General features: G+C 46.7%; 1 protein-coding gene across 1 annotated transcript in view; it reads right to left on the reverse strand.

Annotated features, from left to right (window-relative positions):
- Positions 1-1,105: 1,105 nt before the first annotated feature.
- T265_08335 (hypothetical protein) overlaps positions 1,106-27,412 on the reverse strand; it is a gene marked incomplete at both ends in the record, with an annotated part of 44,049 nt that continues 17,742 nt past the window's right edge. Inside the window, 4 exons of the mRNA XM_009174103.1 lie at positions 1,106-1,549; positions 13,562-13,687; positions 23,214-23,330; positions 26,298-26,443. Coding sequence (XP_009172367.1) covers positions 1,355-1,549; positions 13,562-13,687; positions 23,214-23,330; positions 26,298-26,443 — 584 coding nt within the window. The remainder of the gene's footprint in view (positions 1,550-13,561; positions 13,688-23,213; positions 23,331-26,297; positions 26,444-27,412) is intronic.

The raw sequence follows: 27,412 nt of genomic DNA on the forward strand, positions 1-27,412 counted from the left end.
CAGCTAGATTCGGCCCAATCCAGCCAAAAATATGGATCCCTTTGAACGCTGACCGTGCGTCGGGCTCACAAGTTCATCACCTTGGAAGCACAGTCAACCCAACCATCTCAGGACCAATAGTATAATCACGTAGTAGACCAGTGAATGAACCCGAACGAACTGGTCCATTGACACGTCTTATGACTGAACTACAACCCTATTCGGACTTGACCTGCTAGCCGATGAATAGGTTTTTTCCAGGTGTGGGTAGAACGCATGTCTTTACGCACATTAAGGGATAAGTAGAGTTCGGAAGACTGCTACAGAAAATGCGCCTCCTGGACTACTTTGGTTGGTTAAAAGCGCACCGGAAGTTAGGATGACCGTTCACTCAAAGTACAATCACATTCATCTGGTAACGCCACAGTCATACTGTGACGGAGGCAGCCGTTGTTGCAGACAAATCAGACTATTTGAAGAGACCAACAGTATCTATACAGGAGCATCGGAATAGAATAACTACTGGTTTGATGGGGTCTGTCGGCAAAATGTATCATGACAATGTCCACTATTGGAGCCAAATACATGGGGAACGTCAGGAGCAGTTGAACAAATACACATACGTCGCAACCCGAAGTCCCATTGGGAAACAAAATCCAGAAAAAACCCGACACTCAAGGATAAGAAAGCACACATCACGAGCGTATCAACAATAACTGCTACGTGGATGGGATTTTAGGCTTTGTCGTTCACCTGCTTGACAGATGACCTGGGGGTCCGTCTCCCCGTGGCAAAAACGGACGAATGCCGTACCATCTATCAACTTTTTGTGTGTAGTGCCTAATATCCAGGGCGTACATCGCCTGCTAGCCGGTTGAGGGGTCGAGGGTTCCTGGAATGTCAGGCAAAATAAAATCGCTCAGCTGTAGCACCCTTTCGATGTCTAGTTGCCATGCCACCCGAAGGTCGCACGAGGGCTGGGATACTGCCAGGTTATCCAAGCCTAGACAGGGGAGTCGAGAGTCAGAGGTCGGGTTCGAACCACGTACCCTCCGGTCAGTAAATCTGCGCTCTAGCCACTTTGGCCATCTCGCCCAGTCAGGCAAAACAAGTCATAAACTGGACAGAGCAATCGGAATTTACTGGGGTAAACAATTAGGTAACAGCTGTGATTACATGGTTACCGTGAGGATGAAGAAAACAGCAACCGGAAGTGAAAATCCAAAATTGAAAATAATGGCCATAAAAAGTCTTCAAACTGACGAACAACTGATTAGAGTAAGCAGGTGAAAACCGGGAAATCAAGTGCTCCCGGTGGAGTGAAAGGGAGGCTGACTATGTACAGGGCAGGTGATGGGGCATTTTGACACAAAAACTATTCCATCGAGTGCTCCTCGCTGTTGGACCAATAGGCGCGGTCGCAGAGAGGAAACGAAGGAATCTTGGCATCCATTGTAGACCCATTGGGACGCTCAAAGCGGAAAGACCCCCACATGTGGGCCCAAGGAACGGGAACTTGAACATGACTGTGATACTGAAAAACGGGACTTTCCTCCGAAAGGACTGGTTGCTAGATGAAGAGAGAAGATGTTGGGATTGGCGAATTGGCGATGTTAATGACCCTGAGATTATGCGAAGCAACTAGAAAAAGAAAAACTGAGTTGAAACCATTCGGGAAATAATGCGACCTAGGGCCAATTCTGATTGAAACACAGTTTGTCAGCAACCTATAATATCACGCGCGATGCATACATCCCTCCTTGATGGAAAACTTCAAGCCCCACTAGAATACCTTCAAGAAACCCTTCAACCAACTGAGTGTTTGTAACATTCTTGGTTGTAAACAGATTATAGGCAAAAGCGTGTTTATTTTCACATAATTGTCCGGAAAAATTCTAAAACTACATGTACTCTCTTGCGAAGAATGACAAGTCTGTGTTGATTACTACACTTCCTTGTGTTCCGTCATCGGTAGCATTTCTCAGTAGTGCCATTGGACTTGGGCTGGTCCTGACTGTGAAATCGACACATGATGATGCAGGTAAACATCGCGCCCGAATCTGCCACTGCCCTACCCTTCCTCATAGGCAGTATGAAGGCTTTCATAGACATTCCAGTACTACTAATCGTTGGGCTGTAACACCTCCCTCTCCGGTGCTATGTCGCCCAAAGAAAGCACGAGGCCTGAAAGACCATCAGGGTGCAGGAGCAGTCGAGATGCCGATGTTGGGTTCGAAACACGGACCACTTCCGGTCAGTAACTTCGCGCCTTAACCAATGAACTACCTCTGTGTTGAAGAAATTCCTATCCACACATGTCAAGCATAGGACTGGGGTAACTCGGTAGCAGATACAGTGCACGGCTATGTTCTCTCACGCGGGAAACCATACCCCGACCCACAGCAACCATTCGGGAAATAATGCGACCTGGTAACTCTGTCACGTTCATTCAACGCGCCCCCTCCCGATGACCGGGTATACCATTGATGCAATCATAACGTCTCGATCACTAAATGATAAGGCCATTAAATCAGTCGTCTGCACCATGGTCAGTCAACCTGAACTATCCCGCCCATCCGTGTTGCAAGCGCCTCCAAATAGTGGTTCAGGCTTGACAGCTCAGTGGTTAGAGCGCGAATTTACTGACCAGAAGGTCCGTGGTTCGAACCTGACCTCGACTTACCCTGTCTAGGCTTGGGCAACCTGGCAGTATTCCAGCTCTCAAGGAACGGGAACTTGAACATGACTGTGATACTGAAAAACGGGACTTTCCTCCGAAAGGACTGGTTGCTAGATGAAGAGAGAAGATGTTGGGATTGGCGAATTGGCGATGTTAATGACACTGAGATTATGCGAAGCAACTAGAAAAAGAAATACTGAGTTGAAACTGGAACAACGGTACAAAGAACCACTTTGATGGGGTTGACCAGGGCCAATTCTGATTGAAACACAGTTTGTCAGCAACCTATAATATCACGCGCGATGCATACATCCCTCCTTGATGGAAAACTTCAAGCCCCACTAGAATACCTTCAAGAAACCCTTCAACCAACTGAGTGTTTGTAACATTCTTGGTTGTAAACAGATTATAGGCAAAATCGTGTTTATTTTCACATAATTGTCCGGAAAAATTCTAAAACTACATGTACTCTCTTGCGAAGAATGACAAGTCTGTGTTGATTACTACACTTCCTTGTGTTCCGTCATCGGTAGCATTTCTCAGTAGTGCCATTGGACTTGGGCTGGTCCTGACTGTGAAATCGACACATGATGATGCAGGTAAACATCGCGCCCGAATCTGCCACTGCCCTACCCTTCCTCATAGGCAGTATGAAGGCTTTCATAGACATTCCAGTACTACTAATCGTTGGGCTGTAACACCTCCCTCTCCGGTGCTATGTCACCCAAAGAAAGCACGAGGCCTGAAAGACCATCAGGGTGCAGGAGCAGTCGAGATGCCGATGTTGGGTTCGAAACACGGACCACTTCCGGTCAGTAACTTCGCGCCTTAACCAATGAACTACCTCTGTGTTGAAGAAATTCCTATCCACACATGTCAAGCATAGGACTGGGGTAACTCGGTAGCAGATACAGTGCACGGCTATGTTCTCTCACGCGGGAAACCATACCCCGACCCACAGCAACCATTCGGGAAATAATGCGACCTGGTAACTCTGTCACGTTCATTCAACGCGCCCCCTCCCGATGACCGGGTATACCATTGATGTAATCATAACGTCTCGATCACTAAATGATAAGGCCATTAAATCAGTCGTCTGCACCATGGTCAGTCAACCTGAACTATCCCGCCCATCCGTGTTGCAAGCGCCTCCAAATAGTGGTTCAGGCTTGACAGCTCAGTGGTTAGAGCGCGAATTTACTGACCAGAAGGTCCGTGGTTCGAACCTGACCTCGACTTACCCTGTCTAGGCTTGGGCAACCTTTCAGTATTCCAGCTTTCGTGCTCCCTATGGGCGGAATGGCAGTTGGGCACCGAAGGGTGGGGTTGCTGAACAGGAAACCAAAGTATAGAGAATAAGTGTCTTTGTTGAGATGCCAAAAACACAGGACAGTCAGAATCCTTTCGGGTCGGTTACGTACAGCATGCATTTCGCAAATATGAATTTGCTCTTCGCATGTCACGAACTGTGTATAGATTGTACTTTTGAAGCCTACCTTGTTGCACATGGTCTATTTATGTCCCAGATGTCTTTGTCTGCAATGAATGAACAATAACATAGCCTTATGGACCGAGAACAGCATACCACATTTTTCAGGTCAAACTAAAAACAAGGTAGGCCACGTGTGTAACAGCGCCCAGCCACCATCCGTGGGCGCGGCAGTTGGCCTGCAGCTGCTAACGCCTGTTTACGCCAGAACGACATCCGAAGCATTGATGTTCTAACGGTTTAAGGCCTCATTATTGGGTCCAAAGATCGATTGAAGTCCCACACACACAACAGTGTTGGTAAATATGTTGGGCCTGTTGATGGTACCGAAATCCAGCTACTGGATAGTTGCAGACATAAATGGTTGGATTCGTCCAATCTCCCTTCCTATTTAGTATTTGTCCTTACATTCCGTAAAGACGGAACGATAAATCGGCCAGGTGAGCTCGGAATATCCTATTCTGAATTTAAGTAACAAGGACAAAGGTATTTGGAAGCAGCTGGGAATTATCCGCCTCAAAGTACATGAATTTGATGTATTCTGCGCGGTATCTTTGAGCGGCAAGAATCGATCGCAGCCAAGCGGCCTTGAGACTACCTCTTTCAGCTGGGTTGTTTGGACGCGGACCACGAGACAAAGGTAAAACGTCGACCGAGAGATCCCATAGCAGTTTTGATTCGAGCTATATGACCTTGAAAATATCAGTATTGAAATGCAGTCTGTCAGCCGAAATGAGTACGGTCGTCTAACACTAAGGATACAGACAAGGGGCTTGATAATGCTACACCAATCGAAAGAGCGGGTTGATTCGGATGAAATTCGATGGGCTGTAGCACTCCTTCGGGGCCCAGCTGCCACGCCACCCAAAGGAAGTACAAGGACCGAAAGACTGCCAGATTAGCCAAGTCTAGACAGGAGCAGTCGAACCACGGACTTTTCGGTCAGTAAGCTAGCGCCTGAGCTTTCTCGAGGTCAGAGATCGGATATCATTGCCAGAAAAGTCGTGAACAAACAGGCGTACAACTAATCTAAACCTAGAAAAACACAATAGAGAGATTAAAATAGTGAAAAATGCTCAGATGCGAACCTTAGGGTGGGAAAACAAGATTAGGATATGGAACCGATGCTCGCCGGGTGTATTGTGAGCCGATCGGGAACAGACAACCTTGGTCGGATGTGCGGAGTCGTTGAGATGATTGTCACGTGACAAGAACAGGCTGCGGTGCCTGATAACACTGGTTTATGACATGTGGGTTACTGTTAGGATTGTATCATATCATAAGCACATGATACACTACATTGGAACAGCGCTCATAGTGACTTTTACGATAATCTTGCTTAATGACGGGAATTCCTGCCCGATAAATCCAAGAAGCTGTAACCATGCGAAGGATTCTTTGGATAATAATCGATTAGCATCCATGGCAAAACACATTAAAACGGGCACTAAGGGCATTGTATGTCAAAAGAAAACACAGCTGCCTGTTTTGGGCATCGTGAGATTACCATTCGGTTTTTCCAGATATTTGTGTTAATAAGCAAAGATGTGGATACATCGACAAGACAGTTGCGCGACTGTTATCGATTCAATAAAACCGCCCTGATTATTGATCGACTAAACGCAGACACATATGGTCGGGAGTGCTTATAGGAAGGAAGCAAGTGTTTCTACTGTGCGCAATACACTGCGGATCACTATGATCAAGTTTAGAAGTGTTGAAAGCCGAAAAATTCGGAGTCACAGCTCCGCAAGCGAACGTTTTACATAAACACAGAACATCAAACAGACTCTCTTAAGCAGAGGTCAAACTGTATTTTTTTAAATCAGTGAGGAAGCGGTGTCTCTCTCTCATCTTAGACAGCAATGCACCACTAGTGGAAACTGGTGCCTGTCATATGACGATGGAGCAAATAGGCCCTAGTAAACAGTGAAACGGAAGCGGAGCGGTGGAAACGTATGGGGAAAAGCTCTCTGTCTCTGAAGAAAGCAAAGAGGTGCGCACACTTTCCAAAAACATTGAGATAAACACACGCGAGCATCATTTCGGCGCAAGGTACTATTAGTGGGGTTGATCCTCTGCCTTATGTGGGAAGGACCAGCAAAAGCGCTTCTGGTATCAGCTACGTCTAATCATGTGCAAGGAGTATCACGTAGACCCCAATTGGGAAACGCGGAGATCCCGAAGCGTCCAACTTGACAGTTGCCACTTTCATTTCGAGTTGTCACGTTACGGCTTGTCCCCCCACGAAATTCGTGCAGAGTGGGAAACGTTTTTTTGGCAGACGGTGATTGGGCTTATGCAGTACATGTCCCAATTACCTTGGGCTGCTGCGCGAGTGAATCCGAATTATTGTCTAGTATTCGCTTACGGAACGTTTTTCTACGTACTTAAGACAGTTACTGAGCGCCTAATATACCGCGGAAACACAGAAGACCACACTGCTGAATAGGTTGGAGATATGCAGAACGGCGGCGTCTAGTTTCACAAAGTAGGACCGTTTTTACGATCTTTTTGTAGACTCGACCCTCAGTGACACTCGTGTTTTGAGGCCGAGGGTAATGCAAGTTGATAAATACTACTCATTTCGAAGTTGTGACGTGTTACCTGGAAACGAGGTCCAAGGTAAGATTCTGCGTTTCGAAGGCACAAGCTGCATGTCGGATATTCTATTGACACGCAAACACATGATGGCAAAACAAAAGAACACTGTGATCCGTAGATATGCTTTCAATACCCAGATTCGTGGTCCCTTGAAGAGCACACCCCACGACAAAACTGAACAATAATGGGCAGGGGGCGTCCCCATTAGTTGTGGGTAAACGTTTAGATAGCTCATTGATAAACAAAGCGAGAATGGGATAATATTTGTAAACTGTGGAGGTGTTCCCTGCTAGCCAAAACCCCTGGCTCAAAGACGTGACCGCAAGGAAGCGGCGGTTGGCAGAAGACTACCACTCAAACAGTAATCTAGAAAGCCAGAAAACCGTTAGGCTCACCTCTATCCACTGACCGACTTGGTATGGGAGACTCCGTGAATACCACACAGACAACCTCCGGTATAGTTCAAGGGGTCACAGGGAAGTACATACTGTAACAGCACGGTAAAGTCTAGTCCCTCCGTTATGAGGAATTCAAGCTTTTTTTAACCAGTCTTTGTGTCACGGGAGTTACGCGGCCCAGTATAAAACCCCACGTTATCCTACTGCGTGACATGTACATCGCAAATGACCTCAATCAACTAGCACGGAAGTGAGTTTGAAGCTGCTGCCAACAGTAAATTCCCTCTTTCCGCTCGTGCAATGGGCCGGTTTGTTGAACCCATCGAAACACGAGCGCACTTACCAAAAATAGTAAAGAGGAGCTAACTGCGTTTGTCATATGAGCGTCCGTACGAACTCGATGTGTGGGGTTCGAACGTTGCTCAACACTCTCAGGACACACCCAAGCATGAGGTTGCTGCGCGGGTTAACATATCCACTTTTACCGTAATCAGTTAGCAATCACAAGTGGGCAGTTATCTACCTGACGCAGTTGGTATATTTCCGCCGACATTGCGCGCCATTTGGCTGACGGTTTGGGACTTATTAAGCCCATTGTAACATCACAAGGATACTGAATTCTCGCCGATAATGACAAGTATGACGGGAACGAACGCCCTCAGGTGTACAGTTGGTACTACATCTACTCGACGAGTGGAAGTTCATTGTTTGATTTCTCGAACACCGTTGTCCTCTAGCCCCTGTATCCGGGCTTCTCCCTGTTGGAGGATGCTGTGGTCGGATGGTACTGATCAACGGTTGAACTGTCTCAAAGTTTCACGCAAACGTCAAAGAAAAACTTGCGGAAAATGTGTGCTGGATGCCCCATATTGAGGACAGTTAACCTAAACTAATCGGACCATGATCTTCACATCTACACGTCGGTTCCTATGTGTAACCTAATTCAAGCTCCCCCTAGGCACTGGTGTTCCGCATTACAAACAGATCGTACGTTTGTGTGATACTAACCAACAAATACATCCAGACCGCTATCACTTGCAGTTGCGTATCTGCAGACGAGTGACGACAAACGGGCAGACCAAGCGAGTAATTCCCAAGATCGCTCCATTTTTAGTCGGCAAATTGACAAGCTGCAACCTGGTTATTGGACAGTTGTAAGCGTTCTGGTGATCCACGTTCAACCGATTGGACGTCATAACTTGCACGCATCGACTGTACACAGCACGTGCTACAGTAAATTCCCGTTTTTTTTAAACCTGACTTGGCGGTTGGCCAAGTCAGGTCGTAGAATGAGGAACCTCTGTACTACCATAGTTCCCAGTGCTCGGGGCGGTGTAATTAATCATACTAAATAAGTAGAGCAGACGGTCCTCAATCTGACAGGAGCGAATTTCCGAAGGCGGGAGGTTAGTTGTAACAATTTTCTACCGAACTGAAGTCGTTAGTTGGCCGGGTAATCAAACAGTATCAGATGTCCGCACATTTTGCATGTCTTCATCTACCTTGGAACAACAAGGTAGACTAATTTATAGGTAGCTTCGCGTTTTTTGCCTTCGAGTGTCGTCACTTTGGTTCGAGGAATAACATCAACATCGCCAGTGACAGCAACCCCGGATTACAGACTGGTATTTCACTGCCCTACAGCCATATCAATTTACTTGAATAAAGCCTTATAATCGAAACAAGAAAAACAATGGGGCGGGGAGAGAACTCGCTTAGAACACAATGAACGCCACTGACATCGGTTAGCCGCTAGATTGTTGTGTTTCCAGCCAAGCGGAGGGAAGGTTACGTGGACCCCATCCTGGAATGCGAGCAGCACCAAAAAATCCTCGAAACATTCTTCATTCCCTTGTGCCACGTTAAATTCTGTGTATCTCAAGCTTTTCGCTATCTCGAATTAAGCACGGAAGATAGCGCTCGTCTGGGCGGGCGGTAACTCAGCACGCGCAACGCGTGGCTCAGCCACCTTAGCTTACAGTACTAGGTACATTCTTTCAGTTTATTACCGTCCTTTTCACTAAAACCCGTCCGATTTTCACTTGTTCATGATTCGTTGGTACCAGCCGACTCCATCTATATGCTTGAGACATCAGTAGTCGAAGACCTGAAGATGTCTCAAACCCCCCGCCCGAAGTAACCAAGTCTCGCAGCCACACAACACCATAGCACATACTGTAGATTGATACCGACGTGCTTTGAAACTCAGTGATATTTTTTTAACGCCCTAAATGGTGCAAATTGAAAAAAGCAACTCTGGTCTTTGAAATTCATGCTCTCACTATCACTTGAGATTAAGCACAGCTGCCGTTCTTCTTTGAAACAAGAGGTCACAAGCCACCTATTTTCGCATAAAACTACAACACCCCCTCCTTAAGCGGCCGATCTTAGTAGCATGAACCTCTGAAAACCTTCATTTGTGTATACAAATGCATGAGCACTGTGGCTACGAAACCAAAGACCCTCCACAGAGAGATACATTCGAAAAGCGGCTAGCACTTCAGACAGTCCACAAGAAGGGTTTTATGTTGCCCAGGCGTAGTAGGCGAGTCGTGTTCCGGAATGAGCACTTTGGCTCCGAAACCAAAGGCCCTCCACAGAGAGATACATTCGAAAAGCGGCTAGCACTTCAGACAGTCCACAAGAAGGGTTTTATGTTGCCCAGGCGTAGTAGGCGAGTCAGCTGTGTTCCGGAATACTCGCAGATCCATTCGTTGTTGGCCTGTTTGTCCAGCATGGCAGTTGAGTTGCAAACATTTCGTCATCAGGTGAGGAGATATCATCAGTGTACTGTTGAACGTGTGTTCCCTCTTCATATGTTTGAGAGTGTATAGTTGAAATTTACAGTAGCTGAAGTAATTCCGGCGTAATTAGTTAACAGGGGGTCCGGTTGTCGTTGTGTTTTGGGATGGCGTTGCATCGTGGTCCAATCTGCTTACATTTGTCAGAAGCCTTCACTTTCCACTCTTTGTTTTGATGTCTTTGATATGGAAGACTTTTTCGTCTTGTCCTCGCTTGCCTCGCCTTGTCCAGTTGCCACTTCCAACCGCGCATTTGAAACATCTGTTGTGTTGTGCTGCGATAACACTTTGCCCCGACATCAAGGTTTGGTCGTGCAGTCGGTCAAAAAAATCGGAGGAAATAAATACCCGGCACATTCACCTCTCCTTCTGTGATGAATGTATACCCACACTGTAACTGAGGAAGCGCTTGAAAAAAATGCTGAAATACTGTGAATCTGTTGCTTACTACATATTGTATCATTAATTCCACGCCCCCAATGGCGCTCGTGCATCCAAGCTATTGCCTTCAATGCATAGCTCCTTTTCCACCCCCCCCCACTTGACAGCCCACTGACAGTGCAGGATTTATGCACCAATTTACCAGGTCGCGCGTGCAATGCGCAGCTACTTACCCCCCAATCATGTGTATGGGGACCCCGAGACGGGCCACATCAATGGCTAGAGACATCATCAGACATGGCCCAGTCGCGCCTCAATGGCGCTCATGCATCAAATCTATTGCCTTCGATGCATAGCTCCTTTTCCAATCCCCCCACTTCAAAGCCGACTGACAGTGCTGGATTTATGCACAAATTTATCAGCTCCCGCCTGCAATGCGCAGCTACCTACTCCCCCCCCCAAATCATTGGTGAACGAAACTGCGGCAGCTACAACCAGTGTACGACGAGTACGCGGTTCTTACAGCTGACGATGATGATTAATTCCACGTTTCAATTGTACTTTCTACCGTCTGATCTAATGACGAGCTGGCCTTGTTGCATCAAACTAATTCTCACACCGGACCGACCACGCGTTACGTCATACAATCTAAGGTGTTCGTTTTCCCTCCAGAGAGTTGAGGCACAGAGCTACCAGTCTCAATAAGAGCGGGTGCTATTAGACGCGGATCACGGAAGGGTTTGTTTCTCTACACAGACAGACATGCAACCCAGTCAGTCCAGTCGGCTGAGTTAGCCTTTTTGCCGTAGAAGGTGTACGATTGCTCATATACCGGTGTATGACAAAGATACAAAAATTACGATTCATACACTGCCTTGCACTCGCAAGCAGCTCTTGCAGCGGGTGCTAGTAGATGCGGATCACGGAAGGGTTTGTTTCTCTACACAGACAGACATGCAACCGGTCAGTCCAGTCGGCCGAGTTAGCCTTTTTGCCGTAGGAGGCGTGCGATTGCCCACATACCAGTGTATGACAAATATACAAAATTACGATTCATACACTGTTTTTCACTCGCTAGCAGCTCTTATTCCATGCACTCTTGTGAAGCGTTGGCTTCTCAAGTGCCGTTGTAGCACACACATTGATTAGACAGCGTTGACCTCAAAGCAATCTCGTGCAATTCCATGAGGCAGTCCCTATATTAACCTTACAGCGAGGGGGCGTAGTACGTAGAAACAGAAGTCACGTCCGATTTTATGGCGAATTACGGCAATATGTAAACATAAAGTGCACCGATTCCCTAAGAAGCCAATCTGTTTGTGTACTGCTAATCAGAGCTCTTCCCTAGCATAAGCATTTCAGATTTCGAGTAGAGGGTGTAACGGTAATCTTGCTTGCGGGACAACGAACGGCAACGGGACATGGGCCTCTCGCGGACTCGTATTTGTAACTTGTTGCCCAGTTGGAGTGAGTATGAAATATTTCTTCCCAGTAGATAGCCGGCCGGACAAACGTGCGCTACATCACCCAATTCACCGTGCCGAATGGGCTTCTCCATTGAACACACACACACACACACACACACACACAAAACAGCTGACATCAGATTGAGAGATGGTCACCGACATTAGGATCTCACACAAAAGCATGTAAAGGCGGCTCAAGCTTGGTATAATTAAGTGTTGCAACTGTGCTAGTCAATAGGACGTCTGAAATATAGGGCTGGTTGGCACATGCAACAAACGTGCGAGGGAAAAGCAACCTAGGGATGGTCAGTTGCGCATATCGACAAAAACGGCGCCTAGCTGCCGTGCCACCCAAAGAAAGCGCGAGGACCGAGATTACTGTCAGGTTACTCAAGTCTAGACAGAAGTAGTCAAAATACGGGTTCGAACCACGGATGTTCCGGTAATTAAGTTCTCACCTTAATCACGGAGCCATCTCGAACACAACGAAATGATGAGAAAATCACGAAACACAGGTTGGACACCTAAGAAACTCTACCATGGCAATTTTTCAGTGGCAAAATCGAGGATAAACGAACAATTAGCTTCCTTATTAGCTACCCTTATGAATACAGAAGATTTCGAAGTTATACTCACACACACCACGTCAAAAAGACGTCTACTGTTGAGTGAGCTTGGCGTTAAACGCACTTCCGGAATTTTGCACAATATGTACTGAGAATTGTTATTCGGTAAACGACGGATAAACACAAAGCCAAGGCGACATCCACTTGGTGAAAGTTAGACAATCTGATACCTTTAAGTAATCAATTAGCTGCAATATCTTTTCATTGCCTAGCTGCTATGTCCCAAAGAAAGTAGGTAGGTTGTGCCCAGACAACACAGTGGTTCGAACCAAACCTCAGCGTCTAGATTGTGGAACCCGACAATATCTCATCCCTCACGCATGTTTCGGATGGCATGGCGGCTAGGCACCAAAAGGGTGCTGAACGATACTGTCAGGCTGTCCAAACCTACACAGGAGCAGTCCAGATGCCGCGATTGGGTTCGAACCAGGAAACTTCCGGTCAGTAAGTGTGTGCCAACGAGCCATCTCATAAATTTCCACTCTACAGATGCTGATCTCCGTGGGATGTGTGACACGACGATTTAGTGACTCGCATCAACAATCGGTCGAGTCTCGTACCTCTATTAACAACCACGACATAGACGCAATACACCACTAAAAGGTTGCTGAAATAATTTCGGCGACCCAAGACCGGTATTGCCCTTCTTGGGGCTCATCAGGTAGGCACAGTCCCCGAGTTTCCGTTAACCTTATGTTATACCTAGACCAGATTGCATGAATTTCGACAAATACGCCTATTTGCATATCAGCTTGGTTTTCACAGGAGACTGAAGAACATCGTAAACGAAAGATTCAGCTGAGTCTCCCATAAAAACCAAATTGGTATAAGGAATAACATTCATAATAATGGTGCTGCAAGCCACAAGCGACTGATCGCACATGCAGTGGTGAAAAGCGTCTGTCAGATCAGGTCAGGTGGCATGACGCTGTTTGTTCGCAACAAGCTGTGGGCGGAAATCAACCGCGCTGGAATGCACAGGCGGCCGGCCGTGTATAGCCGAGTCTAGTTCTGCCCTCAGACAAGAGAGTCACAGGTTCAAAGACCTGGACAAATGATAAGTAGGCAGTAGGGTTGAATACCTGACCAAACAGCGTCGGTACTCTAACAATACACGAATAAGGTTACTGAACCTACCATGCCCACCACACCCTTGCCTCGAACCGACTCCAGACTGCCAGTGATGGAGAACACTTTCCAGAAACGTTCGCGAAGTTGTACACGCTCTGAGGTGAAATTTTCCAGGCGGATAAGGTAACGCCACTGAAAAGAAGATGAAAGACAAATTGTAGAAGAAAAACTGAAAACTGCCGTGAAATAAAATCCCAACCGTGAGTCAGAGATTCGGCACGCCCAAACAAAGATAACCTTTGAGGTTCCGGATGAATCAGTAGCAAAATTTATCAACAAGATGTTGGAATACTCTGTATAGTGGGTCAATCTGAGGTGTAATAACTTCATATTGGTCGACAATTGCGTTGGCACTCTGCAGGGGAATCGTTCAACACGATACGCCACGTGTTAGAGACGAACAGAGATAACCTAGCTGCACACACTTTGCTGCTATCCGATCGGAATTGCTGTCTTTCATGCACAAAACATTGTCGCCAGATCCTACACAACCAAGCCTCAGGAGTTAGTAATACCATTTGTTTTTTTGCACCTTGAAAAGGGGTTGTGTGAAACCGAATTTAGCACGCTCGAACCACACTCACATGCATGAAATCGTCACAAGTTCTTGGTTCTGATCATTCACTCAACTGATCGGGAAACACAATGCATATTAGAGAAAGTATCTGTGGTTTGACAAGCAGCTTGCGTTCGAAACTGCTCATCACCCACTGATCACCAAGCGAAATCGTTATCTGGTCAAACGTGCTTCGCCGATTTGAATCCTAAGATATTGAGGTTGTTATACTCCCCGAAATTTGGCTGAATTAGGAGGTAAACAACGAAGCAGCCCAAGACTTCAAAACTGAGTTCTGGCATGGCATATTTCATCAGCCGGGTGTTCTGTGCATTATGCCAGTCAGCATGTATTTGCCCTACAAAGCTAGCGTTTCTAATCTAAAGCCAATCCATGGTTCCGATCAGCCGTGCTACATTGTGATACCTCTTTGTGCGTTGCCGCTGTGAGCTGGGTTTGGTGGCTGATTTTACGATTTAAGGCTGAAATTGATATGAGTCTTCCACATGATCCTAAACCAGGCGAGATGACTCAATGGTTAGAGCGCGAATTTACTGATGGCAAAGTTCGTGGTTCGAACCGACCTCTGCCTCTCGATTTCCCCTGTCTAAGCTTGGGCAACCTGGCAAGATCCCAACCCCTGTACTTCCTTCGGGTGGCATAATAGTTAGGCACCGAAAGGGTGCTAAAGCTGATGAAAAAAACAAAGTGGATAGTGTAATTGTTCTTTTTAGACCACAGTGATGTATTCGGAGCCCAGATAGAACAGGCCACTGTAACTAGCGAAATACACTCATTTGTAAAAAAAATTTGTCTTTTTGCGAGAGACTCATCTGGAACCCAGCTGAATCACTCGTTTATTATGTAACTTCTCTCCGACATAATGGCGATCACCTCACTAGTAAAAAACACTCACCGGTTATACTAGTCATGAATCTACTACCGTTCCATTTGACTTGGATGTCTTTCCGGAAGCGATTAATTTCCCATTTTCAATCTCCTTGAATATGAAAGTGTGCTGACGTTATCGTTCTTTGTTCGATCTTTAATTCCGTGACATTGAATCTCCTTCCAAACGACTTTACCAAACTTCAGAACCAGTCTTACAAGTCGAACGTATCAAAGTGCAGCAACATACATCTGACATTCCCAACCAGTGTGTCCTCACGCGTTTTCGTTTGGATATCTAGGCGCCACATTGTGCACAAACCTAAGCCAACTAGATATGTCAACTACGTGTTCCTTACTTTTCTCCCCCAATTCCTGAAACCGAGACAGAATTCGGTGCCACGTGAGCATATGCTAAAATCCGGTATCACTTGAATCGTTCTCTCCTAGAGGCACTTCTCTGCTGTCTTCTTTTCGGACGGACAGGAAACAACTACTCTGTTTGCAGGATTCCTAGGCCTAGGGGCAATACCGCCCAGTGGAGTAGCGCAAACGTATCTTAGCAAACTTAATAGAGTAAATGTACAGCGGGTGATGGTAACAGATGCCCCTGCATAGTTATCTCAGCTCTTCCTTGTAAAATTGTTCAAGTACACATGAGCACGCTTATACAGAAAACACGACGGAGTTGGCTACCTAAATTGTGCTGCTCGGATCGTCAGAGCTTTGCTTTTCGTTCTAACCCCGGTTTTTCTAGAGAAGGCATGCTAAGAAATAAAGAGCCTACGCAGTCTCAAACAAAAGAGACGGCACGGGAATAGAGGTTAAAAGCCTCGCCCTAAATAATACATAAAAGCAGACTACCATTTGGTGATACTTAACTTCCGCGAGGAAAAAACAGCATACCCGCAGCCAGATTGAAAGGGCTAGTTATGTGGGGCCAATGTACGGCTGATGACAAGAAAAACACAAGCCTAGCGAAATACACTCATTTGGTTTTGCGGGAGACTCGACTGGAACCCAGCTAAATCCTTCGTTTCTGATGTCTTTTTTCAGCGACCTTATGAGTAGTGTATTACGTCTAAACACAAGCCTGTTATGGGGGATGTTGGTTGCCTAGAAGTGGTCGTTGTTCTGTTTGCTGAGCTGCGCAATCCGGTGTGTAGGCCTAAACTCCGACGCACCTCAAACTCATTGTTCACTGATGTCACTTCGGATGGTGAAGAGACGTTTGCAACCAAATTGCCCACTTCAGCGAACAGAGCAAAAAAAAACAAAACAAAACAACTGAGAATAGTTCTACAGACAAATGAATCATCTACCAAGCACCACAAATCCGGTGCGGGTTTAAATGTGGAAAAGATAAGTGACCCTGGGTGGATTCCAAAAGCAACTAATCGATTCACTAAACAAACATATTCGACAATATCACGGGAATTCGATTACAGATTCCCTCCCCCCTCCAACCAGAAAGTCATCTCAACTTTTCGGGCTTAAAATAAAATTTAAACCGAAATATCAAAGACTAACAGGTATTCAAAACACAAAACAAATCGAACCAAACTAGATCGGATCAACTGGACTATCACGGCTGATGGGCTGTTTTGCGCACATGTCCCTACAGTCCCTGCACACAAGGCCATAAAAACAACGAAGAAAACATGGCGGGACTCGGTGTACGTAATAAATGCAGCGCGATAAAAAATTAGGGACACAACAGTGCTTACAACATTCAACATATGAAAGGTGCATCAGTACACATGTCCGCCCTGATTAAGCCATAGTCAACCGGTGATCTGTGCATACCAGATAACACCTAAGGTGTGCTGGAATGGCAAACAGTGGTTGAGATTACAAACAACATTAGAGAGGATCAGTGTCCTGTTAACAACGTTACACGACAAGAGGATTGGTACAGCTCTCAAGCTGAACAGGAGGACAGCTGTCTGCATGGTGCATCCATCATGTGCAACGATAGCGGATGAACCAATCAGAAAGCAGCATGAGGATTATGTCTGGTTGTTAAAGTAGCACGTCCCAGGCGATCGATTATCATACGCAGAGAGTGCGCTAGGTAATTCAGGTAACACTGTGAATGAATAGTTCAGTTCGAACGAGTAGCGTAGGCAAGCCACAGAGGTCCAAACGGACTTTACGGAGAGGCAGTAGAGCTTCGAAAGGGTGTCTGTTCACGCGAAAGCAATTAAAATATTACGTAAGTGATGTTGCCGGGGAAGTTCCTTCGGATTCCTGCTTCCACGACAGAGAGACCGATGGGCTCGTTAAGATCTTCTAGAGATCTACCCTCGTCATTATAAAGATAACTGAAGTAAAATATGAAGTAGAGTAATCCTCTGAACAGTGGATGTTGGGACTAAAAGCACACCCATCGACTATAGATTTCCAACTAAAGCTTGAACGATCAGTGCGTACGTATAAAATATCATAGGCAGCAATATTGAGACTAGAAGAAGTACTGGCAGATGCGTGAAGCTGGGTTAAGAGCCTAAAGCGCTTAGCATGCATGAGGCTATGCCGCATTCAAGTACAATGTAATAGTCATTCAGTTATAGCATCCGTTCGGTGCCTACCTGCAATGTCCCTCGAAAGAAGTACCAGGGCTGGGATACTACCAGGTTGCCCAAACCTACAAAGAAGTCGAGATGCAGATGTCGGGTTCGAACCACGGACCTTCCGGTCAACAAATTCGCGATCTAAGCACTGAGCTACACCGAGCCCTAGCGCTAGTGGATAGCCCTACCGTAAGAGGACGAACTTGGCACCTGTTCGCCCATTTCAGGTAGATGGAGCAGCAAAGAACACGAAAGAACGGGAAACCAATACTCTTCTGGATCAGACATGTGGGACATTCGTTGGACTTAGCGGCCTTGAGCGAAGACACAGCTACCAGCTGTGTCGGGGAAAGAAAATTCTGATAAGCTTAGAATACGGCTGACACAAAATTATGATTGCGTAGAAAAGGTGGGCCATGGTAAAGAACCAGTGGAAAAGTTAGTAGGGTGGAATATGTAAAGGATCTATTTTACGGCTCAGAAACCAAACTCAAAGACACTGTGCCGGAAACGGCACGGTTGTTATGGTGCGCGCAATGGACCGACGGGTCTGGGATTCAATTTCATCCCTGGCTCTTCGACTGGCTGTGCATTCACACTATGCCAGACATCACGCTCTTCAAGGATGTAACATTCGAAGCACTTCTGTTCTCCTTAAGTATTGGATGGCAAAAGGTACATGACAGACATCACGCTCTTCAAGGATGTAACATTACCCGACCGCACGCTGATGAAGCGTTTGCAAGTCAGTTAGCAAGCGCGGTGACCGAATCAGCACCCAGCTGACAAAAACCAGCGAATGCACCCGATCTACCAGTAATTCGAAGCACTTATGTTCTCCTTAAGTATTGGACGGCAAAAGGTACCACAACAGAACGGCGTGAGTGAACGAATGACTGCACATCACTATGTACACAGTATGGACGCTCTCACAAACCTAAACCCTTTGCTAAACTTGTTCTAGAGCGATAAACCGACGATATCCTGATGGTTACACGGAAGAAACGTATTTACCTGTAGCCAACTGAAAAAATTCGTGATCTGGTCGAAACGTCGGGCTATTGATCTGCAGATCGAGTGCGAAAAACTACACCTAGTTAGTTAGTTAGTTAGTTACATCCGCAAACACCATAACTTCCTCTTCAATACATCGCACGTTATACATCCACATTCAATCGATATTAGCAACAGTGTAGATGACACCTGCGTTCGCAGTGGCGCCACAGTTATCAGTCCGAATCAACTGGATTAGTTCCGGTAGTGCAACTCTGCGGCTTCGGCGTTTTTCAACAACTGACCGTTGCAACCTGAAGCATTTAAGATGTGCAGTGAAGACGAGAATTACATTACAGTCCTCTTCTCCTTCCCGAGTACATACGCTCGAAGAATCGAAAATGGTTGGCTCTTGAAAGCAAGCAACATAACCGAATTTCCGACTCTTGAGAAACTAAACATTACCAAAATGGAGGCTAGTCAGCAGTGTGAGCAGCAGTTCACACCTAGACAAACCATAGCGATTCCACAATCACCAATCGTTCAGTTTACGTTAAGCAAAACGACTCGAGATGGCTCAGCGGTTGTTAGGCGGAATTCCACACGGATCCCGCTTTACCACTTGCAGTCATGTGCTGCTACGGCCGTCAGTTCACTCTACTGACTAGTCACAAGTCATTCCTTGCTGTGTTTCGCCCGATGGAAGGAATCCCGACATATATTGCCAACCATCTGTAGCCTCGGACAAGACGCCGCACTGTCGCGACTCACTGATTCAAGTAGGCCGAAACCAGAAGACACCGTAGTCGCAACAATTGCCCTGGAACCGGAGGTTGACCACGTAGTGTCCAAGGCGATTCGCATCCTCCCAGTGACTACCGACATGGTCCGCCAGGTTACCGATCAAGACCCTGTGCTGCAGCAAGTTACCACCCCAACCAGTGGCCACGTACCTGCCCAAAAGACGAACTGAGACCTTACTTTAACCGACGTGACCAGTATTACTAGCCGACGGATACCTTTTGTTTTTAGAACGCGTTGTCATCCCAAAGAAGTTACAACTAGCCTTCCTGAACTAGTTTGATAAAGAGCACCAGGGAACAAATAAGATGAAGGCCCTTGCTCGGAGTTGTCTCCTGGCCTTTGATGGACTCACAGATCCAGCAAGTATGAAAGCCTTGTCTGCGGTGTGGAGCAATAAGTCACCTCCGAAAATCTACCTACGGTCGTGGCCGCAACCGATCGAACCCTGGTCTCGTCTTCACATCGATTATGCAGCTCGTGGGTGGCCAATACTTTTTGGTCGTGATCGATGCCTATAACAAATGGCTGGAAATTCTTCTAGTGAACAGCCCCACCACTGCCACCACCGTCCTAGAACTCCGATGACTGTTCAGTCGTTTTGGAACACCGGAGACTATTGCACCGACAATGTTAGTCAGTTCATTTCGTCCGGGGTCGCAAACTTTTGGCCGAACTATGGCATAACGCATGTCCACTCGCCGCCGTTTCATCCATAGCCAAACGGCCAGGCGAAACGGTTCGTTGACACTCTGAAGCGGGCACTTCAGAAGTCCAGAGGGAGGGACCAACGGAAGAGATTTTGCAAAGGTTCCTGCTGGCATATCGAGCGAGGCGAAACCCAAATTCACCTGATGGAGTGTCACCAGCAGAGACACTGTTCCGAAGGTGGCTTCGAACACTTCATGACACTATCCGGCCACAAAAAAGGCAGGCTAGTCACCGCAACACCAGAATGGAGGAACAGTTCAACCGGTATCATGAAGTAACTAGGCGCTCATTCAGCGAAGGCCAGAGAGTGCTGGCTCGTGACTACAGAGGCAGACACCCTACGTGGATTCCAGGACTCATCCTTCGCCGGCGCGGCAAAGTGCTCTACGAGATTCAAGTTGGCCCAGCCAAGTGGATACGCCACACACACCAAATCCGGCCGATAGATGCGCAGATTCTATCCACAGGACCGAGTGAGTCGAGTCTATAAATACTTCTGGACACTTTTGAACTCGGCACCATCCCAGAAAATCAATCAGCTGCTTCGTCGGAGGCCCAGCCTGAGCACGGATTACAACCACGACGCTGGACAGACAGGATCCGCAAGTCAGTGAGGCCACTGCAAGTGAACCCTCGGCTTCGAAGTTACGTCAACAAACTTCAAGGGGGCTGTTAAGCAGAATTCCACGGGGATTCCCCTTTACCGCTCGCAGTCAGGTGCTGCGACGGCCGAGATGTCCATCCCACGCAAGACTGGCCGAAAATTCGGGACGATGGTAGGTCCGTATATATATATATATGAAGCGCCGTACAAGTGTTCCTGACTTCGTTTTGGGCGTTAATTATACTTTGTGTACCTTTGGTGGTTGTTTTGCCGTGAACGCTATATTGGGAGGAAATAAGCTGAAAAAAATACCGTTATTACAGTGGTCAAGCCACTAACTCACTGAAGGTCCGTGGTTCAAACCGGACCTCTGCATTTCGACTGCTCCTGCCTAGGCTTCGACAACCTGGCAGTAGCTGTCCTCGCGCTTCCTTCGGGTGCAAAGAAAAGGGTGCTGCAGCTGAACGGTTATTTTTTTATTTTACTAACTTCAATATAAGATACCACAAAACTACAAACGAAAGGTCCATTCGAGTCTCGCCTTCATACCAGCTTGGTTTGCAAAACAGGATTGATGTGCTCCGCGCATTTTTGTTTAATTCGTAAGCTGATGGAAATCAGATGTGTATGATAGGATTGCGTTTTGTAAATCCGCTTTTACCTAACTGCATAACATGTGTTTACAATCCCTTGAGAACGAACAATGGGTTGAATAAATGAGCTTGAAACGATGTTAGAACGGACCAAAATCTTTCATACTGAGAGCACATTTTCTAGTAGGGAACGATTTATTCAGCTATGATGCACTCAACTTGAAAGAAACAGAAAAAAGCCGTGGAAAAACTGAAACTGGGTTCGAAACACAGACCTCCAAGTCAGCGGCCTTATGTTTTAACCGCTGAGCTACTTCCAATATTTTTAATAGTGTAAACATCAACAACCCGGACTCTGTCGGCCAGTTGACCAGCTTGACTAAAAGTTGCGCTGACAGATGAGGAGCCGAAACCCGAGGCAAACTTACGTGTTGGTTGGTATCTGTGGTAAAGGGAGCGTCTAGGGTCGTCCCTGTTCCCAGGATTGCGTGGTCACCCAATTCAAGCTTAGCAGAAAATAAAAATCTCTCAGCTGTAACACCTCGCGGTGTCAAGCTGCCATGCTACCCGAAAGAAGCACGAGGGCTGGGATACTGTCAGGTTGTCTAAGCCTAAACAGGGGAAGTCGGAAGGCAGAGGTCGGGTTTGAACCAAGGACCTTCCGGTCAGTAAATTCGCGCTCTAACCACTTGAGCCATCTCGCTTAGCAGACGGGGGGGGGGGGGGTCGATGAGAATCGCTACGGACAGCATATACCTGAATGTATCTACTGAACGTTGTCCAACTTCAATACAACATATTGTAAGCGGGAAGAAAATTTCTAGGACAGACTGGGGGGGGGTCGATGAGAATCGCTACGGACAGCATATACCTGAATGTATCTACTGAACGTTGTCCAACTTCAATACAACATATTGTAAGTGGGAAGAAAATTTCTAGTATAAATGATTCAGCATGCAGAATCTGACCAGAGGACACTACTAGCTGCGTCTAGGAAACCGATCCTACCGATGGTGGTTGGTCTAAGTTGAGTAAAATTACAGACGACCACAAGTTCGAATCATAGAACACAGAGAACACTAGTGACAATGGGACGCATTGGTGTAGGACACAGTTGAAGTACGGGCTGAGAACTCTCTTCGACGAACGATGGTTCGGCGTACGCAACACATGTCCTAACCAACGCAGCTTCTGGTGCTGGACACATTGTTCAATGGAAGTACCCGTTGCACAACCGAAAAAACACTTTCTAACTGTTCAACACACGAGTCCAACACACACAAGTAACATACACACACTCACACATTCATCATAGGTCACATAATGGCAACACTGTCTGATTAATTGGTTTCCTCAGGAAAAATCGTTCTGAGCGGTCAAAAATCCGAGCAGTTACAGTTCGTAAACGCTCGCTTGTTACGTAGAACAGCATTTCACTTCACAATGAGCTTCGAGTAGCGAGCAGCAAAGATCCGAATTCTGCCTTTGGTTCACATTGGTTCCGAACCATGATGGCTCAGGGGGGGAGATGGCCCAAGTGGTTAGAGCGCGAATTTACTGACCAGAAGGTCCGTGGTTCGAACCCGACCTCTGCCTTCCGACTTCCCCTGTTTAGGCTTAGACAACCTGACAGTATCCCAGTGCTCCCTTCAGGTAGCATGGCAGATAGGCACCGGAAGGGTGTTACAGCTGGACGATTTTTCGAATTTTTTTTTCATCAAACAACCCTTAGTGCACGCTGTCCCGTTAGCAAACATTCTGTTCTGGAAAATAACCTACGCGAGAATCCAGCAGTTTAATAATTACCCCTAATAAGCGGGTCATAAAACCCGAGAGAAAAAAACGCCAACTGAAAAAAAACAGAGTTATCTAACAAGTTTGTTCAAAGCTGTATTGAAAATGGAGGGAATCACTTGACGAGAAAAGAGGGCATACTTACGTATCGGATGTGTTTGTCGTTTTTGTCCTGTATGGAAAAATGAAGAAGAAAAAGGGGAATTGGAGAAGGGCAGTAAACAGACACCATTATGGTGAAAAGGGCTCCAGCGCACGTCACCTGAGAGTTACGCCAAATGGCAAAAGACGACAGTCGCATCGCATACGCTTACTGTAAGTGATGATAGAAAAGAAATATGGCGAGTGGTTCACTCATTATCATAGTGGTCATCATCACAGACAGCAACAGCAGCAATGTGACAACAGCGGCATATACTATCAAGGCCAACTAAAGGTCAGGGTGTGAAGCTACTGACCGGAAGGCCCGTGGTTCGAACCCCAACCCGGTTTCTCGACTGGACGAACTGGCAATATATGTCGTTATCTCAGTTCCTTTAAGTGACACGGCCGAGACACACTGAAAGAATGACCGTTGGACTAATATTTATGATAAACAGCTATGCCATGTTGGGTTAAAGGGAGACCAAATGTAAGAATAACAGAAGCCCTAAGACTGAATTTTGGAACGGTAATTTGTGCTACTTGCTGTTCGACAGTTGCACGTGCGAAACAGTTCCCGAGTTGCGGCGAACTTGGCGAATTGAACTGAATGCGACTGCATGTCTTTGGTCGAAAGGTCCGCTAGTCAAAGCAGTCCTAACCAAGGTAGAATAAATGGGATCAGACTCCCATGCGTATCAGCGGTAAGAAACCAGATTGATACTGAGGGGGAAACAGCAGTAAAGCCAACCGGTAAGGCGGAGGGTACCGCACAATGGTATTGGTGGGTTATTGTAGCTTACTGGTCTAGAAGTGTGAGCGAAATTTCCACCAGTTGAAATCAATGCTTGGACGCAATTCCCTTACACTGCGATTCTACATTAACTGTCCCGTCAATAAGAAACTAGAGCTTACCGTGGTGTGACAGTTTGTGCAATTTCATAGTCAACCGAGCTACAGTGGGAAGATGTCCTAGGGACGCTTGCATTCTCTCACACCAGCTTGGTGAATGGGTCATCACAGCTTCTAGATTGCGGGTTGGAACATGCGGTGGCTTGCTCTTTTAAAATGGCAATGAACTTGCATTTCCCGCCGAACACCACTGTCTTTTGAATCAAACGCTCTAATTTAGGAACCTAACGATTCTCCTGTCTAGGTCTGGGCGCCCTGGTAGTCCACGTACAACGATGGTACTTGTACCTACAACACCTGTTGTCTTTACCGACGCTTCCAATTATGAAGTTTATCCCGTTTCTTCCCTAGAGGTTGCGAAAAAGGAAACCTCATTGATAATCGTTACCTCTACGCTTCCAATTCAAGCTACCCTGCTGTTGTCCCGCCCCACGACAAGTGACATACAGGAAAAAATGCAGCGGCAACTTCAGACGAGGACGATCTCCTACTACCAACAGAGAAATCACTCAACCAACGAAAAGAGGGGCGGATAGTTTCGAACCAGGCGAAACCGTTCACATCATGAGTACTGTCCCGGACATTTGCGCTGGTACGCAGAGACTGAAGATATGACTGACCTAAGATATGATTGGAAAGGGGACACAGCGTGCGCTGGTGGAATGATCTCGGGGCATATCGAATAGCGACCTACGAACAATTACGCACTCAAGGATTTTCGGATACCGTCCTGCAGTAGCAGGACGCACCACCATACCCTCAGTGTAGCTGTCAGTAGGGCGAACAGGTGAGGCAGCTAGTGAGGTTATTCACGCTAGTTGTTCCCCACATTGCCTGCATGGAACTGTTGGCCACCTGTTGGTCGTAAACAAATCATGATTTGGGTTTATTAATGACAGATGGAGGCTCACACCGCAGACGTTGCCAGCAGCCACCAGTGAACTCAGCTTATATATCACCCGACCTGGATAAATGGGATTGACTGTTGAAGTGCACACAGCTAGTAGAATATAGGTGCTAGTTAATGGAGACGTTCGGACAGCACACGAGTAGTGAGAACCAGTCAATTCACGTGGAATAAAATCAATGACGATGTCCTCTTCGACAAGACTCTGGTCATCAATGGATCCCCGTTTGCCGTAGACTCCTCCACTTGGTGGCAGCGGACTCGAGTCGCAACCACAATCACAGTTTAAGATGACTTTCACAGTAGACAGAGATTGCTTTCTAGCGAGACATCGCTAATAGGGGCCTGTGTTCTATCGGAAAAGAGGATAAACATCGTCCAGCTGTAGGACCCTTTCGGTGCCTAGCTGCCACGCCACCAGAAGGAAACACGAGGGCTGGGATACTGCCAAGCTTCTCAAGCCTAGACAGGGAAGTTGAGAGGCGGAGGTCGGGTTCGAACCACGCAGTTTCCGATCAGTAAATTCGCGCTCTAACCAGTTGAGCCATCACGCTCTGAAGATAGGAACTGCGACTATACATCACCTTGAGACCCATCTTTACCAAGAAAACTATGATCAATGCTTCTTCCTCGATCTGAACATAGTGGGCCTCCGCTGGTGTTCGTATAAGAACAAGCTGCGCGATCGTTTTTTTATCGAAACGACGACATGAAACGGTTCAGACGTCGTGATCGGAACTGTCTGTGGCCACAATGATAGGCAACATGGGGACGCAATGTCAGCAAATCTGGGCCATACATTGCCTCAGTTAACCAAATGCACGTCCTTACGTAAGCCAGAACGGAAAACCACGGAGCTGGATAGTCCTAAAATTCTGACAAAATTAAAAAACCTTCCATTTCACTAGAGACAAATCACTCCTATTACTCATTTACGACATTGCAATGGTCGACAGGGCTGTGTGGATACGAGCGTGTGGAGCGCAACCAGACAGTAAGTGAAACAGCTTTTGGACGCAGGCAAGCACACGCAGACACACACACACACACAAACATATGCAGAACGACAGCAGGATGGCTGCGCCATCTTGTTGGCGCAAAACAATCATCAGACTGGTGTGTGCACAGGCAGCGCGCAGCGCTTCACTGTGCGGCCGCGTTTCACATCACGCCGTGCGCACATGTGACCAGCTGACACTCACTACTGATGGACAGGCAGGTAGAGCGGGAAAAAGTAGTGTGAACGGAAAGAAAACGTGCAACACTTACGCCAACTAGTCTTCGACCCATGAAGAAGGGAATGGTGGTTGTTCGGATTCCCTCGGTAACTTCCCGGTGTACGGTTGTTACTTCAAGGCTTTGTCTACGTGTCTCAATCCATCGTCGGAGATTGTCCGTCGGAACCAGGGGAGGGTCTAGACAGAATGGGGTGGAGTGATGATCCGTGAAGGAACTTTAGGGATGGCACTAGCATGCAAACACAACTTTGTGAAGTACACATAGCACGACAAATTCACATGAGCACCGTCTTTTCCAGGTGGAACTTCAGCCGGAGCTTTTCACGTGACCGAAAAGGGGTCAGGAGTAAGTGTGCAGCAAAACCAGATTCCAAAAATTTACGAGCGCGCAACAGAAGGAAAACCAAAATGGGAGCAAGACAAATCCTCAGATGAGCTACACTCTCTAACTGTGAAATCACCGCCGTCTGGCTGCTAACAACGGTAATTCGTTAAGCAATCACACAGACTTACCTGTCTGAGGCATCTCACAACATACGGTTAGTGTCATGATTTGCGGAATCAATCCATGAATTAGTGAATCGAATGCTTAGTTATTGGGAATCCGATATTTTTCTTGTCATTGCTCTCATGGTGCCGTTCTCAGGTAAATCAACGTCACACGACAGCTTCAAATTTACTCAAAGCAGGTCATTCCACTGGGAAAAATCCGGTCTGTCAGCTTAACAAAACTCTTCTTTCACAATGGAGTAGATGGATAGTTCCTCGACTGTGTATTACCTCTCGTTTAGATCACTAACGATTCCTTCATATTGGGACTATAGCTAATTCAGAACATCAGATAATGCCATGAGTCACAAAAAAAGAAGTAGTTTGTTGGTACCACGGAAACTTGACAAAGCTACATGATGCTTCGCCGATGCTATTTTTCGAGGAATCAGAGAATGTAGGTCGATGGAGTCGAATAAATCATTATTATCATCAGAGACCACAACATTAGGATTGACACTGGTGATTCACTGCAGTACAACCACAAAGTTCGTTTGATTGTTGCTGGGGCTATCTCCCAAAACTCTGTATCTTTGTGTATGCCAACGAACTTCCGGCATTTTTCAAGGTTAAACTGTGGATATATATATATATATA

The sequence above is a fragment of the Opisthorchis viverrini genome (assembly GCF_000715545.1).
Source record: "Opisthorchis viverrini unplaced genomic scaffold opera_v5_214, whole genome shotgun sequence".
Taxonomy (NCBI): domain Eukaryota; kingdom Metazoa; phylum Platyhelminthes; class Trematoda; order Opisthorchiida; family Opisthorchiidae; genus Opisthorchis; species Opisthorchis viverrini.